Source organism: Silurus aristotelis (assembly GCF_946808225.1).
Source record: "Silurus aristotelis genome assembly, chromosome: 15".
NCBI classification, from domain to species: Eukaryota; Metazoa; Chordata; class Actinopteri; order Siluriformes; family Siluridae; genus Silurus; species Silurus aristotelis.
Window position 1 is genome coordinate 13,304,058 of NC_139588.1, and position 20,915 is coordinate 13,324,972.

At 37.0% G+C, this 20,915-nt stretch overlaps 1 protein-coding gene across 2 annotated transcripts; it reads right to left on the reverse strand.

Moving 5' to 3' along the window:
* Positions 1–191: 191 nt before the first annotated feature.
* Positions 192–19,750, reverse strand: mgab (MAX dimerization protein MGA b). 2 transcript variants are annotated; one of them, XM_083561789.1, is made up of 24 exons: positions 19,387–19,750; positions 17,012–18,026; positions 16,252–16,825; positions 14,450–14,549; positions 14,204–14,311; positions 13,987–14,121; positions 13,016–13,123; positions 12,308–12,936; positions 11,948–12,188; positions 11,497–11,642; positions 11,174–11,317; positions 11,010–11,055; positions 10,362–10,712; positions 10,057–10,229; positions 9,638–9,968; positions 9,037–9,288; positions 6,866–8,691; positions 6,636–6,733; positions 6,451–6,484; positions 6,093–6,263; positions 4,982–5,093; positions 4,472–4,708; positions 3,173–3,262; positions 192–1,329 (listed from the first exon to the last, which is right to left on the reverse strand). In XM_083561789.1, exons 2-24 carry the CDS (start codon positions 17,923–17,925, stop codon positions 842–844), a joined length of 7,308 nt encoding a protein of 2,435 aa, XP_083417915.1. In that variant the 5' UTR covers positions 17,926–18,026; positions 19,387–19,750; the 3' UTR covers positions 192–841. The 2 variants fall into 2 exon arrangements, with proteins under 2 accessions (XP_083417915.1, XP_083417916.1); XM_083561790.1 differs by having other exon boundaries at positions 12,308–12,933; positions 19,387–19,726.
* Positions 19,751–20,915: the final 1,165 nt, after the last annotated feature.

Here is a 20,915-nt window from a genome sequence, read left to right on the forward strand (position 1 = left end):
ATAGTTGAAAATCAAACTTTTGATCCCGGTATAAAAAGCTAGGTACTTGGGCTGTTCTTTGAAATTTGATTTTTTATATATAAAATATTAAACTGGACATTCTTGAGTTGAAAAAATGCAATCAGTTGAAAAAGATTTAAACAAACTGAAAAAAAAAACCCATCCACACAAGAATGCTTTCGTAAAAAAAATTTTTAATATATTTTGTCATTTTTATACATTGACAGTCCCATATACTGACGACAGTAATCTCCTCACAATCTGTTGGTCATGAGTAATTTATACCGGCAGATATTAAGCAATATTTCATGTGACAGGATCAACAGGATTAGCTACAAAAAAAAAAAAAGGCATGATTGAAAAAACCTCATGCATTGGGAATTCATTTTTTAAACCTCACTAGCAAATAAAAATTCATGTAAATTGAATATACCAAAATTAAATGCAGATTAGTAACTTTACCCTAATATGGGTCTCCTAGGAAATGATAACCATACCAATAATTCAATAACCATACATTAATTTAATGATTTCTTTCAAATGATACTGTATTCTTGACAATTTTGAGTCTGGGCACAAGCATATACCGTATTTGCACTGCCCTCAAAAGACATAAAAATGAAAAGCAGTCACTTCTAACAGGTTGGATCAAATGTAGCAGGCAATCATAAAAAAAAAAGGAGGTAGAACTTTTCTCCTCTACGTCCTTGAGTTCTGTGCAGATGCTGTGCAACTACAGTTTCTTTCAAATCCTGTTTCTTTAGAAATCAAAAAAAGGAAAATCAAAGGCACATTATTTATGAATGGAAAAAGTGAATACACTGGAGTGTCAAAACAACATCTAAATAATCCTTCTTCTTCTTTTTTTTATACTCCCCCATGTGGCCCCTTCAACTACAGGTGTTCTTTGCCTTAGCTGTCTGGGTCCTAAGACCTCAGGGTTGGATAAATCCTCGTCTATGACCACATCACACTTTGCTCTTTTTTTTCTCCTCACTTTCACTTCTGCTACAGACGCTTGTTCGTCCTTTTTCAGCTCCGATGAGGTCGTTTTGACGCCACTCTCGATGACTGCTGAGGTTAAAATTGGACTCTCTTTGTTTGAGTGCTCAGATACTGAAGTATTCACCACATTAGCATCTCTTGTTGCATCACATTTTTCTGCTTCTTTGTTTTGGTTTTGCAAATCCAAATTACAATCCTTTATCAGTTTCGCAGGGTCGGAGACTTCAGTAGAACTTGGTCTAGGTGTCCGTACGTCAAGCATGAGCTTTACAGCATCAGTATTGCCGAATGACTGCAACACAATCTTTGGTAATGATCCCATTCCTAAAAAGGCAGCCAAAGTCAATATGTTGTGATCTTGTTAACAGTGAACAGTTGCGATGTTCAAAACTGTTTTATAGAAATAGAGCTTGAGGAAACTCTAGTTGTTACAGTACTATACAACAGTGATTAGTAACAAAACATTTTAGGGTCATACCCTGAGACATCTCGATTTAACCACACATTTTGGATAATTTGCTAATTCAAAAAAACACCATTTGTAACTATATAAAAAAAAAAAAATCACTGCAAAAACAAACTGCAATAAGTCAGAAAACCTTGTTGAAGTCCAAGATCCACTAGCACATACAAAACAAATTGTCATTGGTCACATACTGCTGTTTACAAAGGACATTGATAAATCCCCTCTCGTTGTAAATACCGTAATTTCCGGACTATAAAGCGCACCCAAATATAAGCCGCACCCACTGAATTTGACAAAGATTTTTATTTTGAACATAAATAAGTCTAAACTGAAACTAATGAACTTTACACAGGCTTTAACGAAAGACAGTGTCTGTTACACAACTTGTATCTAAACAGTAGCCGACCAAGAAAGTCATTGTTCACTGTCTTCCTCCTTCCTTTTACAACAATTTCTTGTTGAGTTTTTCTTTTGGCATCGTTGGGCATTTAAAAATCACCATCAGTGAATCTTTTCTCCCGATGCCGTGCAGCTCAGAACACAGGTGAAGTGTGTTTTTTCATGCCCGGTTGTTTTCAGCATGACGAATGATTCTCATTTCCTGAAGACAGTCCGAGTGAGCGGCAGGTCAAACGTCAGAGGAACCTCATCCATATTTATGATGTGGTGCGGCCCGATTTAGTGGAAGCGCATCTGATTTAATATAAAGAGTTTCATTGGTTCACCTGAACCCGTTCCGCAATTTCATCGGTCTAATGTTATGGGGCTCAGATTTTTGGCTTGAAGTTTGTGAAACCGGGAAAAACCCAGGAAAAATCTATAAATTACCCGCTTCATTGTTTAAATCGCGGGGTTCAAAGCGTGGGAAAAAAGTAGCGGCTTATAGTCCGAAAAATACGGTACCTATGCCCCTGGATGGTTACATACATTTACATACTAAAAACACACAAAATAGCCACTATATTTAATAAACAACTTCCCTTGAAAGAGAGATCCTAACAGCTGCATGTGTATAAACTATTTGGAAAAGCTGTGATATCGTAAGCCTGCTCATAATTGTTGGCTGTTCCAGTGCTCTGCTTTAAAACCTAAAATACACTGATATGAACATCGTGAAAGCTTGGAAAATGCATCGTTTTTTTTGTGGAAAACCTGTCTCCAATTTCTTGTAAAAAATGGGCCTGTGGCTAGAAAAAACATCTCAAAATAAAAAATATATATATTTATATTGAATGACGAGCCACTCATAACTTTCAGCAGTGTCTCTAAAAACACAATTCATCCACATATTCCAAATCCTGAAGCAAAGCTTCAGCCTAACCAATATTTAAAGTGGTCAGCAACTCCTTTGCCAATGATGCTGAAATGAATGACTAGGTGGGATGAGGGCTCCTAAAAATTACTTAACACTTGATTACACTTTCAATTCAGATTTAACACAAAAATATAACTGGATCTGACACACACCTGTTTTTTGGGCTCTAAGAGACTTTTCTGTTAAGGGGTTTTGCATAATGAAGGTAGACAAGTGGGGTTCTGTGCCATACATTCAAGTGTCCATACTAAGTTTTCTAAAAGATTTCATACAGAATATATATTTTTGAAGACAAATCTAGTAGGGGTGTTTAATGCCACTTCATTAAGATAGACATTATCCTTGTAAATATGTAGTATACTTAGCAAACAAAAGCAAGTATTTACTTGTGTTAACCAAGGGCAAGGGTCTGCTCACAGTTTGGCTGCCTTGCATATCTGGACTTAGAGGTGAGTCTAAATTCTTATCTGCAACCACTGTAAAAATCCCATGAGCATAGTAAATGTCAGAATACATCATGTGTATAAAAAAATTGCTAGCAAGGGTTTAGAAAACAACTGTAATTATTGTACTCATTCTAAAATCATTGTGCTGTTACTGGCTGAGGAATTAAAAATAAGCAGTTTTTGCACTTTTTCCATTTTAGGCACTCTGTATAATATAGACCAGTATATCCAGCCCCAGAAATATCAACTAGGTTTAAATTAGGTTAAAAAAAAGTTGAGTAAAGGTCTCACACTTGAATTCATTAGTAATTAATTGGCGACTCAGTGATCACTGAGGTTTTGGTGAGTCAACTTGAATGGCAATGATTTGATTCTGTGAACACAAATATTTTTTGTGTGGAATTGAAAATCTGCTTTTGATAAATCCTGGTCGACACTCCAACCATGAATTGGGTGCACATTCTTGGCAGGAGCAGTCAAATATTATTTTTATTTTCTGGTACAGTATGTAGCATTTGGAGGTAACAATTTTCTGTAACAATCTGTACAAGTTTCTGTAAAACTATCTGTATTACTATACATCATATCCTATTATACTTTACGATAAACCTATCTTAATTGTAAATGTAAATGTAGAGACTTGGCAACCCCATGCTTCCATCTTTTACAAATCTTCAGATACAATCCCAGGAAAATAAATGTTTTCTCATTTAACAATCCTTATTTCGTGGGAAGAAAATACACTGGCAACCTCTCCACATTAGGTTAATTACAGTTTCAGTTATTTTAAACATCTTAATTATTGACCTAACAATGCATATGGGCATTTTTATGCATTCAGCTATTTTTATAGATGATTTATAAAGTTCAACAAACCTTTCTCTTATTTCATTTAAGAGTCCTTTATATTCTGTTTATAGATTCCTGACAATTCAGAATCACATAAACAGCTTCAACATGTTTTTAAATGAAATTGCTACTTTTCCCATTTTTAAACAAACCACTAATAAAACAATTTTGCATACATTTACAGGCTATAAACATGCTTGTGCTGCCCATCTGTTATTTTAATGTGAACTCCTGTTAAAAATCTGCCACATAGTAGACTGCAGATATTTTGCAGGGAAGACATCTATAAACTTTCAGGCACAGTGTATTTCTTTGGCCCAAAATGCACTACTTCTTATTCTGGATAGCTGCTAGCCACAGAAACAATGGATGTAAGTGTGTAATACTAACCTGTAGTGGTAACAGAAGGCTGCACTAAAGCCTTTCTGGCGCTTTTGCGTATGTAATTAGGGGCTTTCCAGCATCCAAGACGAGGCGGGAGTCTGTTGCCATCACTGTCTAGTCGTCGAAGGTTTACCAAAGGACCTGGAGCCGAGCTTTGTAGACTGTGTGTGGACTCTGACCACGTTTGCGGTTTGCAGTTTATTTCAAAGCATGCCCTTTCTTTACCACTACCACTCTTTTCTCCTGGAATGAGGAAGAGGACATCCATTAACCTTCTGCAAGTTCGAAACCCATTTTAAAACTTCAGTCATAAAAAAAGGTATGATGATTTGCATTTTTATTTCATATGCATGGAAGAACTTTAACATGGAAGAAAGTGTGATTGGACTTGTGCTTAAAAGAAAGCCAAATAATAGTTATGTATAAATAAACTAACTGGAGGCACAGTCCAAATACAACTGGCACACATTAAAGAACAACTGCTGATGTCTTAGGTGATGCTGCCACATGTCTTACCAGATAAGAGTAAAATCCTGCTGAGATAGGCAGACTGTCTCTGATGTAGGATTTTTTTCTTATTCTCCAAGTAATGGCCCCGATTCTCAAGAGCCCGGATCACAAGTCGAGCCTGTAAAGTCGAATATGGTAATATATATAAAAAAATCAGTAATAAAAATAATGTCTTTGATAATGGGATAATGAGATTTCCAAGTCTAAATTAAATATATTTTTAATTATACCCCCTGAAAATGCTTCCATTACACCACTGCAACATAAATACCCTAGTCCACAGTTGGGAAGTAATAAAGTACAAATACTTAAGTAGATTTTATTTTATATCAGTACTTTACTTTGCAATTTATTTTCTGGCAACTTTTTACTTTCACGCATTACTTTTTTTTTTTTTTCAAATATGTGTACTTCTTACATTTTCAAACCAGACTCGTTACTTATCTTACGCCGTTTTCAGCCAATCAATCTATTTCTTTTTATTGCGCTGCTTTTTCAACCTACCACTGGTGTATCATTTCCTATCCCTCACAAACCACAGATGTAAACTAGCCTTCGAAGCAAACAACGAGTAAAGGCAGAAGGCAACAAGAAGTATAGTTAACAAGGATGAGACAGAGAGAGTCAGTGATGTAAGTCATGTCACCTGATCATCATCTTGTCTCTGCTTGTGTTCTATATGGTGGATGTTCAGCTTGGATGCATTCATTAGATAATTGAATGTGAAATACTTTTGTTTTATATTAATATGATGTGAGGTCCAGTTACTAGCGTGACACTAAAACAGGTAGTAGTTAATGGCTACTTTGTATTTAAGTAAATGTTAAAGCCCAAACTTCTTTACTTGAACTTTTTACTTTAACTAAAAAGTGTAGTCAGTATTTTAACTTTTACCAGTCTTTTAAAACATGAGTATGTGTACTTCTACTTGGGTGAAGGATGTGTGTATTTTTGCCATCTCTGCCCTAGTCAAACAAAAGCGTAAAGAGAATACAAATGCACAAAGAATAACAGTCAGTTTGATTGTAATATTTTAAGTTCTTACTGTATTACTAGCTTTATTCCCCGTACAGCATTATGTCGATATTACAACCAAACCTCAATGCATGTTACTAACCTGATTTAAAATGTCATGCTTGCACATTCTGACTTGCCCGTCAACATTTAGTGCCTTTTCAAGTGCACTAAATTGCTGACGCATTTCACCGCGGCGAACACGCTCTTTTTCTGTGTGATTTTGCCGTTTTTCTTGCTCACATATTGATGTGCTAACGACGCTCGTACAATGCTTAAAAACAAAATAAAATAATAAAAAAAAGACAAAGAAAAGATGAATTGCTATTCGTCAAACTGTAACATGTGAATAACTCAGCAGACATAGTCTTAATATTATAAACAACTGGCAACTAAAACTAAAATATATGTAACTATATATATGAACTTAGTTTGAGGATCTTTTATATGGGTAAGCTTACCTGTTCTGTTAATTTAGCTGTTGTCCTTTTGTCTCTGTGTGAATATTTTGTACATAGAGCAATTATAAAAATCATCACAAAGCATTTCATTATATCGCAAAATATAAGCTGTATTAAATATAACAGTGGGAGTGTTTAAAAGAAAAATCTGAAAACTTAAAATAAAGTACAAACTAAGGTCTTACATTTTATGTCTGGTTTGGCTTTTCATCATGTTTATGATCTTTACGTCACTGTCCTCAAATGATTCAATGTCAATATCATCTTCACTAGACACACCCACCTAGGAATTTCATAAAGAGAAAGTATATTTCAATTTTTTGTACAGTTACACACATAGCTAGAACATAGCATCATGAGATCTATAAGCAAATTGTATATTTTTTTTTATTATTTTTACACCTGGGCCACTTACAGTGTCACTGTCACTGGTGGAGACACTACTGGAATCCTCTTCATCACTGTCCGAGTCCTCCTCGCTATCATCACTTGAAGTGTCCGTGTCTCGGTCAAACTTGTCAGTTGGACCTTTATCTTCATTTTCACTCAAGTTTATCACATCCACAACAATGTCTTCATCATCAGACAACTCCCGCAATTCTGTATTAGATTCAAACCGCTCGGTCTTAATTGTCATTTCCCGCTTTTCCTCTTTTAAATCCTGCTTTGTATTTAACAGATGTGCTGTAGATGGAGTGTTCATCACAGGTGTCTGCCCATTCACTAAGGGGCATGGAGCAATGTCAATATTCTCTCGACTGTCTCCAGTATGCAGTGAAGCCAAGGTCTTGACAGGACTATAATTTTCCTTATGATTTCGAATGTGAAAACTATTTTTAGAGCCCAAACCTTGCTTATTTAGGTCACTGGAAAATTCTCCCATTCTCTGACTTATACTGGTCTCTTCCTTATTCATAATTGGTAAAATATCCTCTGAGCCAATATGGTGCTTAGTGACCTCATCATGAGAGAAAAGCTTTTGATCCTTGGTAAGAAAGTGATCGAGAAGTGTATTCTTTCCTGCTTGTTTGCTGTACGCTTCTATTTTACCAATACATAAAGTGCGATGTCCTACTTGGTCTTGGTTCTTGACGTCAAGCTTGTTACCGGACATATCCATCTCTGGTGGTTCACTGTATAGCTCATTTTTAATGTTAACTGGAGGACAATTTCCTTGAATCATATCTTGTTCTACCATTTTAGAAGAGCCAAAGGATATATGTGACAGTTTAGTATTGGCAACTGTTTTATTGTAAGTTTGCTCATGTTTGTTAATATTTGCAGTGTTCAAGTTGTTTTTAGCATTTACATTCAGAGCACAGACGTTTTCTAGTTCATGATTTGACATGCTAGACCGACTTTGGTCAACATCAGAGCTTTTAGAACATGCGTCTTCACTGGGATCCTCTGCTGCTGAACTTTTAGGAACAACATCCAAATTCTTTGGCTCTTTATTCAAGCCGTTATTCTCTTCTTCATTATCAGAGTCTATCCACAAGATTCGCTCTGTTTCATTTTGTGGCCAATCATCCGTAGGTTCAGCTTTACTGATGTTTTTGTGCACCATCTCAGCATCTTCAGATACCCAGTCATACTTGCCTGAAGGCTCTAAATGTACTGACTCAGAGAAGTGTTCCACAGGCTCATCTTTATTAGCAATTTCTAATGGAAAGTCATTGCTGCTCTGGCTTATTTCAGCTGTAGGCTGTGGTGCAGAATTACAATTTGATGGGAGAAATGTACTGCTAATGCTTTCTGAGACTTGACAGTTTTGTTCACGGCTCGAGGAGAAACTCTGTGAGAGAGATTTCGTCATACTGTCGTGGTTCTGTGGTAATTCGGTACGATGAGAAGCAGCTGAAGTGACTTTTGCGGGAACAGCTGGGGGAAACAGTTTTATCAAGGTAAAACCTCCAGGAAGTGCCAGAGTAGGACTGTAAACAGAAGCTTCGGGAGGCTTACCATCATGCTCCGATCCGACAGATTTAACCTCACTAGTAGGGGGACATATTCGAAAAGAGAACATCCCTGTTTTTCCTGGAAAACTTGACTGTAAATTAAAAGCTGGTGTGCCACTGGCAATGTTTATGCCACTTTTTGCTGACAAAGAAAGCACTTTGGGTGGAATGACAGGGAAGTGTTTGGGTAACATTTGTGGAGTAAAGTTCAAAGGATTCTGAAGAGATTTGGTTTCTTTTGGCAGAGATGTATTAGCTGTTTGTATAATCTGTGAAGTACTATCTACACAGCCGTTGCAGGAGAAAAAAATATATATACATTTTCAGAAAACCAACACTACTACAATAACGACTTATACCTGCCAATCAATGTGAAACCACTGCCTCCATTAAATACATATTCAATATATCAACTACTCTTTATTTAAAATATAAAATCTTCAAGCACGTTTTCACAGGACTGATAACCACTAATTGGTTATTTTACAGGTTATGTAATTAATAGTTTATTTAACCACCTAATTCCAATGAATACTTCCCATTTACTCTTATTTTCACTTTTAAATGTCTAATGGTTTATAAGTTTTAAAAATACTATACAACTGAAAAGTACATAAAGCACACTGACCTTCACAGACAGAACTGGGCTGAGTGTTAGCAACAGGCCCAGAGCTGAGAGGCTTTAGTTGGATCATTTGGCCATTGTACTGACATATAAAGTGTGACCCCGGCATTCCTGGTGCAGGCTGTAGAACCACTTGCTGACCAGGTGGAAGGGTGGAACTATTAACAGTTTCTGATGAAGGAGCAGGTACAAAGTTGGAAGGTGATATTGGTACAAGTAGAAATCTTGAGCCATCAGGCACAACAGGAGGTTTACCTAAAGAGACCAAATAAATAGTTTCTTTCAAAAGGTGTCATGTGTTCTTAAGGAAAATAAATATGATTTATGAGCAAATTACAGATTTGGCAAACTTAATTTGTTCAGTACATCAAAGCATACTGAATAAGCATTAACAATTCCATACTACAGTGGACATTCTGAAGTCAAGTAAGCATACATAGTATTGAGAGCACGATGTATCATTTTAAATGATGTCATGCATGAAAAGGTGTCATATTTCTGACTAGGAAAATAAAACTTTTCTACAAATCAGCACTATTTGGCCCTATAAAATAGAGAAACATTACATTCTATTATTTGTGTTGTTCCATACAACTTTACTTACCAACTAGTTTTGGAGTCGCATTCAAGGGAGTTTTGATTGCTCCTTTGTTCTTGGAAGCATGGTTAGGTCCAGGTGCATTAGCTAAAGGAGGTCTGCCTACAACACGATTTGAAGGTGTTTGATTTGAAACATTTTCCACTTTCGTTAAGAGGCTTGGCTTGCAAGGGGCTTTGGGAGGACAGGCTTTGCCTTTTTCGTCTACAATTTTATCTTGATCTCGAGGTACAGGCAGGTGCCTACCAGTGACAAAAGCTGCAAAGCGATTCACTGGATGTAATGCTCCCAACTGGCCCAGCAGGAGTTTTGCTCTATTGTATGTTTTGCCATTTACCTGAAATTAAGACGGAGTACTGCACTTAAGACACAATTTAATCAGCAAACAGTCAAACGTCTCAATACTGTAAAGATTTTTTTGTTACCTTAATTAGACCTTTGGTGTGTATTCCTGGTTTGCTTTTAACCGCCCTGAGATGGCCATCATGAGCAATACGGGTGAGGGAAGGTACATCCCGTAATAACCTCTTATGGGGCGACGGTTTTTGTTGTTGTGTTTCCACCAAAGCACTTCTTATCTGCCCAGAACCAGTGTCAGCTGTGCAAGAAGTAACCATCATCAACATCATTTACCAAAATCACATAAGTTCAAAAAGTTATTATTTAATTATAGACAATGGAAGCTTTATGTTAACCACAACACTTTCCATATTGGCATAAGAACTGTCACCTTTCTGAGCTTGCGTTTCACAGATTTTTGAAACTTTGTTTTTAAAACCTTTTTTTAAACATTGGTTTCTCGAGGTCTTCTTTACTTGCGGCTGCAAGTCGTTGGTCATCTCTTTTTCATCTGCCCGGGAGATGCACACCTTGTACATAATTGTAAAGCACCTGTCTGCTCCTTTGACAGTAGTAGAAAGAAGTCGTATTTTGTACATTCCAAAGCAGAAAGGTTCAGAAAGGAGGTCGCTGTTCATGTGCCGGAACAGTGCATTTAGCACCAGATTCCGATGAGGTACCCAGTTACACTCAGACAGGATTTCCAGCAGTTTAATGGGTTCAGGCTCAGCAGGATTTGTTTCTAAGTAAGGACAAAATTGTATGAAAATATGAAGAACATCTTCCTTTTCGCCAACAGATCTACAATTCACATCGACTTATTAAAGTAAAATTTCCTCTTGTTAGAATTTCACTGTGTTCATATAGTACTTTTCATGTGTTCTATTGAGCAATTCTAGTACTGTCAGTATTGGTACATGCTTATTTATTGACATCATTAACGATGTTGCCAAAATAAATACGGTAACTGGAAATTAATATCGGCTTAATTTTGCTCGAGGCTATTTTTACAAAACAATGTGAACCCACAGATACCAACCTGGTGTTGTTTGAGATGGTGGTTTACTTGCATCAGCAATTTCATTCTTAAAACAAAAAAGCACAATGTCACTTTGAATCTTAATGCAAGCATCGGGGAAAGTGTGGAAAATTGAAAGAATGATAAAACCCATTTATTTAATTTTCATATAGCCTAATACTTACAAGCTGTTCAGGTTCTTTCATTTCCTTTTTGGTTGGGAACATGTGAATCTGAGGTGGTGGATTACTGTTGTACTCTCTCACCCGAGCGCATGTCATCATACTCTCAAAATACAGATACACAAAACCTTTATCTTCCTCTTGCACCTAAAACAAACCAGGCAGACTGTCTTAAACAGGAGATCACATTCCAGCAAAAAATACACCCATTGTAACTACAGGACTTTATTGATGATCCTGTTAACTTTTCCTTCAAATTCAACTAGTTTTTCAATAGAGCACGAGTCATTCGGAAACCACAATCATTAGCCAGATTTAGTATTCACCTGACGAGACACATTTTTAGAAAAAATGGGGGAGGCTGGAACAAATAATGGTTCCGGGTCATCATTTCCTTCAGTCCTTTTCCATAAGGTTGTGATACTGGGTGGTGGTGGTGGTGGTCTGGATTCCCTCTCTGGGTCTGCAATAGCTTTTGGGAATTAAATGATTCATGTTATTAATTTTCACTTGGAATAATAAAAAGATTACAATTTTAAGTAATAGTTGTTGGAAAAACATTTAGTGGTAGAAATATTTGGTTTAAGAACATTTTCAACTTTCTACATCCCAAATGCTACATTTTTCTCAAAACCTGCTTTTATTTTTATTTTTAATCTTTTACACTCCATCTGTTTTTTTTTAACAAAAGTTTAACCTCAACTAAGTTAAGTATTGATAATCACCAGTAGTAACTTGCATTGGCGATCATTTGCCAAAGTGTACAAGAGGACTTACGAAAAGCCAGTACTGCTCTCTTCCTGCCCCGCTGAATATTTGCTGTCTCTTTTGGAGGGTGGAGCAGAAGAACTTTGTGCTTAAAACAGCTGCAGTCAAACATGCACTCAACTCTCCGACAGTGTGTAGGCCCTCGGATTTCCCTGGCCAAGCTATCACATATGCAGCCCAAAAGACAGACATCCTTAGGACATGCATTCTTTTCTTTATAATAAAACGGGAACCTCCTTCTACGCGGCTTCTAGAGAAAGAAAGAAAAAAAAAAGAATAACAGTACAGAGCAGAATTCATTTACACATACTAATGATGTATCGATTTAGTAGCAATATATGGCCACATTTGGTTACAAGTATAACTTACCTGGTAATTAAACAGAGAAGTAAGAGCAAAGTTTGCTCTCTTGGTAGTGACGTGTGTACGAACTTTACCGAGAAAGATTGCTTCTTCCTCGATCCTCTGAAGCATCGTGCCTTTTTTTACAGATATCACACGACTCTGCACACTATTGAGGTGGCGTGCTGTCCCTGCACTGGAGTTCCGTGTCAGCTGAGATTTGCCAGGTTGTTTCCTCATACTACTTCTAGAAACAAACCTTGTGGATCTCCTGCCTGGCAATTTAGACACTACATGTTGATGTGCTTGATATGAATGCACAAACTTTCTTTCTTTTTCTTGGCTTCCGTGTAACTTCTTTTGAAACCCTGCTGAAGACAAAGGTACAGCGGTGCTTGGAGACCTTTTAAGTGGAGATTTGGGCAGGATTTCACCTGTCGGTTTGCTGTACACCTTGTTCGCCGAAATAGATCGATTCTTAAGTAAACTATCCAGGGTGACCACATAACTGCTGCTTTTTGAAGGAAGCTGGTACGATACTGGCGATGCAGAGCATTTGGAAAACACAGCCAAACGATCGCTGATTTGCTGGGCCTCGTTTTTAAGATACGCATCCAGCATTTCACTGCAGAATGCTGAACTGTTTTTAAAGCCTACTGGAAAAAAAAAAAATATGTATCAAAACTGTACAGCTCACCAGAAATATACGGCTATTAAAACACGTGACTTCCTTACTTTCTTGTGCATTCTGTACTGTGTTATCCTGAAATTTATCTCTCCAACCTTTTATCTTTGTTGGATCGTTTGTCTTTCCAGTCCGAGACACAAAACATCCAGTTGCATCTAAACAAAAACAAGCATTGTCAATATTTGCTGTATTTGTATTAATAATTATTATAATAGTTTTGACATAACTCGTATCTAAACATTAGTTTTTCCCTAATGCTTTGGACCAACACTAAAGGAAAATAACCTAGAAATATTCTTTCTATATTCTTTTTTTTTTTTTTTTCCGCACGACGACACTTTAATCAATTTAATCTCTGGACTTGCACAGCACAGTGCACTTTATACCACACCATACCGCACACGGTCACTTTAAGGACAATCACATCAACCACCTTAAATTTACTGTCATAAGCATCCTGTATATAAATTTTTTTTCTCACAGTTATCTTTATATATTTTATCATTTATATAGTTTATACTCTTTATTTATCTGCCTTCTTTTTTTTTCTTGGTTTATTTTTCTCCCCATCCTAATCCCTCATGCCGGACCGTCGTAAAAAGCATTTCACTGCATGTCGTACCCTGTATGTATGTGCATGTGACACATAAAATTTGATTTGATTTGATGTGTTGGCAAAATGGGCCAACACAGTAATCACAGTAAAAATAGACAATATTCAGTCCAAACTTTGTACGAGCAATAAAGTTTTGCCCAACAGCATTCTCCCTCCACAAGTTTAATGTTTACAGCAGAGTATGTTGTCTAGAGCAAAATTTTCAATGTTTGCCTCTCATGTGCAACCCCTTGCATGATGCATATATAAGACGAGTTTCCTTGTACTACCTGGTTTTAAAAAAGGGTATCCAAATAAACAATCTTTTTAAAATACTACTCAATCACTTATCCTATCCTAGAATCACTTATCCTACAGAAACATGCATTAACAATTGACATCGCAAGCTAATATTTCACTTACCAGGAGAAGATGAAAGTTTCATAGGATTAATTTGATCGAAATCCTCACGAATAGGCGGAGGAAGGGGTAAGTGCACACCAAGGTACTGCAAGTCTATCACTGAATTCAGATCCAGAAGGCTCAACTTCATGCCAACTGCAAACATAAATACAAAATCTACACATTTTAGAATATTAATCCAAAAGCTATTAAAACTAGACACATATTTTCTACGCACCATCTTGAAGGCATGGGTGGATGACCTGTCTATGCTTTTGCTGTTTTAGATGACACAGTAAACTTTTCTCCAGTGTGGCAATTTTTTCCTTCACAGAAAAACTGACATCTATAGAAACAAAAGAAATTGAAAACACAGAAACATGGTTTGTGAATTATATTTTGAACTTTCATGTAAATAGGAGACCAGACTACTTATCTAGCTGTAATGAACAAAATTTAATTCGAAAGGTGCAGATCTGCTTACCTTCACTTTCATGATTTTCCGACTGGTCATGTGTTGGACACAGTAGAGGTGGAGCTTGTTCACTTTCTTCTCTGTTTTCAACAGGAATATTTAAGGCTTCCTTTGGAATAAGAAACAAGGAAGCACATTGTCACAAATATAATTAAACTCAATATATTCGCTCACACAACTATATACACACACACACACACACACACACACACACACGCACATTACAGCTGTCAATTTACGCAAATTAATTTTAATGGCACTCATTTTTATTAACAAGTGATTAATGCAGTGCACATTTCTGTTTAAACATTTTTGTTAAAAATATAAATAAACAAATATAAAAGAAGCGAAATTAAAACCTTCAACATAACAGACATTTATTCACAATGTCTTTTTTCCTCTTTATATTTGTTTCACTGATGTGCCAAGTCTCAACTCAAGCAACAAAATCTGCGTGTAAATCATAATTCACACATCTGGCAATTAAAAACGTCTGTATGGAAACATGGCAAAAATTTCCGTTCTGTGTTCTGATGATTTACAGAATTTAAAACACCATAATTACTTTAAAAGATTTACAAGAATATTTTGTCTTGATGCTCTATGTTAAGTATGGTTTCACTAATAATAAACATATATTTGCATAAAGTATCCATATTTGTCCATGCCATTGTTCATTACAGCAGTAAAAACTTGAAAATCATTCATGTAAGGTATATTTAGAACCGATATAAACGTGCGATTAAGTTGCATTTAGTCATGGGTTAACTCATTAAAATCATGCAATTAACTATTATGATTGATTAATAGCCGTCTATATGGACACACACACACACACACACACACACACACACACACACACACACATTTTCAACTAATAAAATGAAAATTAAATGAACATAAAATCATTTTTTGGTACAACTTTTTGGCTTTCAAATATTATTATAGCATTTTGTATACTTGAAGTCAGGGGTTGTGTACGATTAACCAATTATACCAAGCAAGTGCTAATGATCATCAATTTCATATGTAGGTTCAAAGCAAAGTCATTAAATGAAACAGAAACAGCTGTGTAGGAGGATTAAAACAGCATTAGGAACAGTCAAATTGTGCTACTAAAGTGAGGCGTTTGAACACAGTTTCATGTCACCGGTCATACACTGTGGCAAGACTGAGCACAGCAACAAGACATAAAGTAGTTACACTGCATCAGTAAGCTCTCTTCCAGGTTTCAAAGGAAAGTGGGGTTTCAAGATGTGCTGTTCAAGCTTGGTCTTTTTGAAAAAGAACAAAGAAAAGGACAATTTAAGGACAGGTGTTCCAGTGGTTGGCCAAGGAAACTTAATACAGCAGATGAAAGACACATCATGCTTACTTCCCTTCGACATCGAAAGATGTCCAGCAGTGCCATTAGCAAAGAACTGGCAGAAACCAGTGAGACCCAGGTACACCCATTTACTGTTTTGAGAAGTCTGGGCAAGAAATTGACTTTATAGAAGATTTGCTGCCAAATAACCTCTGAAGTGAAAACAAGACTAAGCAAATCAAATAGTACAATAATGAGTGTCTGCAGGCAACAGTGAAGCATGGTGAAAGTTTCTTTCAAAGTTTGGGAGCTAAATTTCTGCAAATTGAGTTTGAGATTTGGTCAGGATTAATGGTGTATTCAATACTGAGAAATACACCAAATATTCATTTGATTTGGATTTCTGTTCTGTTCATTTACTTTCCATTTTGTTAACTGATAAAAACAAATTGACTTTTTTTAAACATTCTCATTTTACAGCATAAAATGGTACCAATCATCATACCTTTGCAACAAAAGACACAAACAACATTCCTTCCACATCTTCAAGGTCTGGTTGCAATGGAGCTTTAAGTGGCACAACTGCAGGGAAGGGTTTTGCATACTTCGCTTTTGACCACCATTTCGCTTTAGCTTTTCTTCTCCTACGATTATATTTACGTCTACACAGATGGCCCGGTTTATGCACCTGTACATGCCTATCATTAAGGTAAGGTGATCTGGGTGGGGAACCTGCAGCCTTTATTTCAGACACAGAAAAATGTGTAGGTGATTCGCTGTGTGTGTCATTTATTTGAGAGTTAACAGCATCCTCAAAAGTCTGAGAAATATTTGGATTTTCAGTGCTGCTTATAGAAGGTAATGGCTCATCAGTGCTTGACAAGGTTTCTTCTAAAGTCTCAGTCACACATGGTTCCACATCTAAGGGTGCCATGTGCACATTATTCTTATTGTAATCAGTATTCTCTTGGCACAAAGGTATATTATTTGGGCAATTTAATTTAGTGTCATTTCTTATTTTTGTAAAGATCCCCTCTCCCTCTTCAAGAGATATCGATCCTGGATAAAGATCTCTTTTTCTGAAAGGAAAGAAAGAGGAAGGAAAGAAAAGGAAAGAAAAAAATGTCAAATATCAATTAAAACTGTTTAATCCAACACTATACTTAAGTTACTTAAAAAAAAAAACTTCAAATCAGGTTTCAAAATAAATTTCTTGTTTGTTTAAAAAAATAATGTAATTTATTATTATATAATTTTTTTACTACCTGTTGTTTTGAATACAGGTTGAGTCTGTGCTCTTCACTGCACCCTCTTTTCGCTTTACACCGAGACCCCGGGCCAAACTTAGAAGAGGAGATTGGAAGGGTGAACCCACAGAAGAGCAAAGCCCAAGTTTGTCTTTCAGCAGACGAATGCTCTGGGTGTCTTCTCTAAAGGCCATTGCAAAAGGGTTACAGTCAATTTTAAGCTGAGTGATCTGGGGGTTCTGGTAGCTGGTGACTGCATAAAACTCCGTTTGGGGAAAGCTGAAGATCTTAACATTTGGACCATTGAGTGCAACAGTCTTTTCAGATTCTGGATCCACAGGAACAATATGCAGTCGTGGTAAGTATCGGCGCATTGGACGCAAAAGCACACAGTCCTCTTGGTCAATGGAATCACTGGTCAGCTTTACCTTGTAAAAGGACACAGGACTATCCATCCATTGCTGGCCCAGGGCTGGGGACTCTGGGTGAACACTTATCTGAGCCAGCACATTTGGTACATCCTCTGCAACCGGTTCCCATTTCTTTCCATTCCATTTGTGCGTAAAATCATCTAAAGGCATGATCTCCATAACCAGAAAGTACTTTTTTTGTAGATCTAATCCACTCAGTCTAAAACGACAGCAGGGGAACATGCGCCGACCCTGTTTTGTGAGGATCATCTCTGTGCCCAAGCTGTGAAACCGACTCCAAACCGATTCATTCTCCAGAGTAACTTGAAGGTTACTGCTCGTGTAATTGTCCTGGGTAGAGATTATGGTTGGTGTAACAGAGGACACTGTAACTTGTTGGTTTGCCTGATTGATGCCACACTCATTCATTTTCAATGGCTTCAAAACCACAGACACCGAGTGTGGAATGGAGGTTAGACTAGCCTTTTCGGTCAATCTCTCCATTTCTAGCATCAGGTCCATTCAATCTGCCTCCAAGGTGTAAGCAATATTAGGCCACGGTCAATCCTGTAAAACAGTCAAATTCCCGTACCCTGGAGCCAGAGATTTTGCTGGACATCATACTGAAAAAAGATTAAAAACAAAAAAAAAAAAACATTATTATTGAGGAAAGGCTTATCAAAAACATCTAATCAAATAAACAATGTCAAACAATATCTGTCCCCTGGTGGAAGGTTTTTGTCCAAAAATTTAGGCGGAAATTTAAAGATTGCATATACTAAAAGTATTTAATTTGTCAAATGTGTTGAGAACAAACACTTAACTAAAATCCCACAGGTGACAGCAGTTCCACATTCAAAAACCAATTAAGGCTGGGGCATAATTTATGATGTATGATGAATTAAAAAGTCATACAAAGTGACTATGAATGCCTGCTGAATTGTGTTTAGTTCACAATACAGCCTGGGCTATGCTGTACTTGACAGTACATGTCAAGCAATCGATCTTTGGAGTAGGAAACTTTAGATTCAAGACTTTTGATTCAAGACTTTTGATTGATGATATGTTGAAAAATAATGTGACAGTTTTTGCAGCATGCTAGTTTACAAAAACACAACGGCTAACATATGCATTACAGACAAACTCTATACACATGTCTGGACCTCTGTATTTGGTTAGATGTGTGCCAAATCATGTGATCTGCATGTTATAGTATGCATTCAAGTCGTTTGGACTTTTTCGATTATTTGATTTTATGTGCATAAAATAAGAGAAAGACAGCACACACAAAAAAAAAAAAAGATATTCATGGCAGGCAAATGTTAATTTCAAAACAATGCTGGCAAACATACGTAGACATCCAACCTACATCAGACTCTTGGCATGCTTTTGAATGAAGACTTTACAACTAATCCCTGTGCAAAGCAATCTAAAGTCGATCGTATTCAATTTGGGGTTGATTCTGCGATTAATACAATAGGCAGAACCACAGACATTCACTGTGTACAGTTTTGCGTTAGTGTTTTGGTAACACTAGACATGTGAATCAACATGGACACACAAACAACTTCCGGTACAAACACAAACTGACGATCCCTGCATTAGAAACGGAAACAAACAAACGAACATGAACTCATTGTACACCGCGGCAGTGTAGCTAAATACACTATATAATACGGATTTGAATCCGCATTCTTTATCGACCTGAACTCCATCACAGAACTAGTTTTAGCTACCTGGTTAGTTAGTTAGCGAGATAAATAAACACATAGCTACCGCTAATTAGCACCGATAGCTAGCTGCTCTTCGCGAAAACAAACAGACCTTTGCGCACAGCTTCGTGCAAATAACACAACTTCTATATATTTGCCATATTTTCGGCGTCCTTTTTTTTGTGTGCCAGTAAATGAACCGAGCGAAAACACCGTGTTATTGTGCGAGTAGCGCAAAACCGAGCAACTTCGACGAAGAATCCAGACTCACCAATGGTGGCTCGTTCGCAGCGATAGACCGCACGGGCTCTGGAGAGAGCGCACTGCGCATGCGCGGAAAAGAAAAAAAAAAAAAAAAAAAAAGGACGCCGCGTGCTTCCTGCACCGGCTTTTGAGTCGAGGCGGGAGTCGGGTGGTCCCGCGCTTTGGAGAAGGAGGAGACGGCGCGCGTGAAATAACGTCTACTTTCCGTCTGAGCGCGCGCGGGTTTCGGCTACAGCTCACGCGCCTTTTCGTCGTTTGCATTGCTCTTGTGTTAAAAAAAGCCGCGACTCGGCATCATTTTGTCTCGTAGTACCGAACTGCTCCGTGCATCGTTTGCCGTAGTACACACACACACACACACACACACACACGTGCGCTGCCTACGGGCGTAACGTCAGCGGAACCATGGCGGCTCTCACGACCGCACATTATCCCGAAGGAACACATGCGCTCTAATCAATTCGAATTAGTTTTTTTTTTTTTTCCAGAACATCCAGAAGTTCATTTATGAACGTGTGACATTCACTATGATGAGAACTTACTGTGAGACTTCTGTCTACATAGCAAACTATGTATTGAGAGCAAACTACATTTCAGAAGGTTTTCAGCTCACCATTATTTATTCGATTCTTCATTGATTTTTAATTATAATTTTTGCTTTTATTCCTTCCAACACAAGAAAAGCATGTAGAGTTGTTTATGTAACCAATACATTTGATGTCTATTTTAAGACAAACTACACCATAACTACACTACAACTATTTAAAAAAGTATAGAAATACCATTTCTGGATATTAGGCTAGTGTTTTGGTATTTATCTTTGCTATCCTTATAGAATAAATACGTATAGAAGGTTTCAGCCTAAAGTATCTTCAAGCACATAAGAAGACATTACTTTCCAAAGTCTATTACTCCCAGTTAATATGGAGTTAGTCCTTTTTTGTCACTATGAAAGCCTTTATTGTCTTTCCATTAGATTTTGGACCCTAGCTGCAGCAATGAATATGCTAAGATCTGCTGAAGCAAATAGTTGTATTCTTTGACATCTGTTGCAGGACTGTTGCACTGTGTACCGGGATTTCTTATATCGGTTCAACTCTTGGGTTGTTCAAGCTATAAGTACCAAATCTGTACTTTATTAGTCTGCTCGTGTTTGATTTTCAGCCACTGTGATTAAATAATTTGCCATGGTCGAATAGCACTGCATTTTAGTCCGTGCTTGGGTTTGGCTTCCCAAAGTCTCATGTAGTTAGGATTTTCCCATACACACATCCTGTAATTATTGAGTACACTTGAATTATGCAAAACTATACAATATTTCAGTAGAATGAGAAGGTTTATTTTATATGGTTAATTAATTCATTCAATTTTAACCTACATTTTGTTGTGTAGCCTGCTTTTGTTCACATTTTCTCATCTGATGTTAAGTAAATAATCAGTAATTATACTGTACGGCATCACTAGTAAGCCATATCCTGATTGTTGAATCAAATATAACAGAGATCATTTGTGTCTTGCTGTTGTAAAATTAAAACA

Excerpts from the sequence above, each read along its gene's own strand:
- mgab (XM_083561789.1), bottom strand. The coding sequence starts at position 17,925 with ATGGACCTGATGCTAGAAATGGAGAGATTGACCGAAAAGGCTAGTCTA. Across the intron at positions 12,937-13,015 it reads AGTACAGAATGCACAAGAAA|TAGGCTTTAAAAACAGTTCA; the intron begins GTAAGGAAGTCA and ends TTTTTTTTCCAG. Across the intron at positions 10,713-11,009 it reads ACCATCTCAAACAACACCAG|AAACAAATCCTGCTGAGCCT; the intron begins GTTGGTATCTGT and ends GTCCTTACTTAG.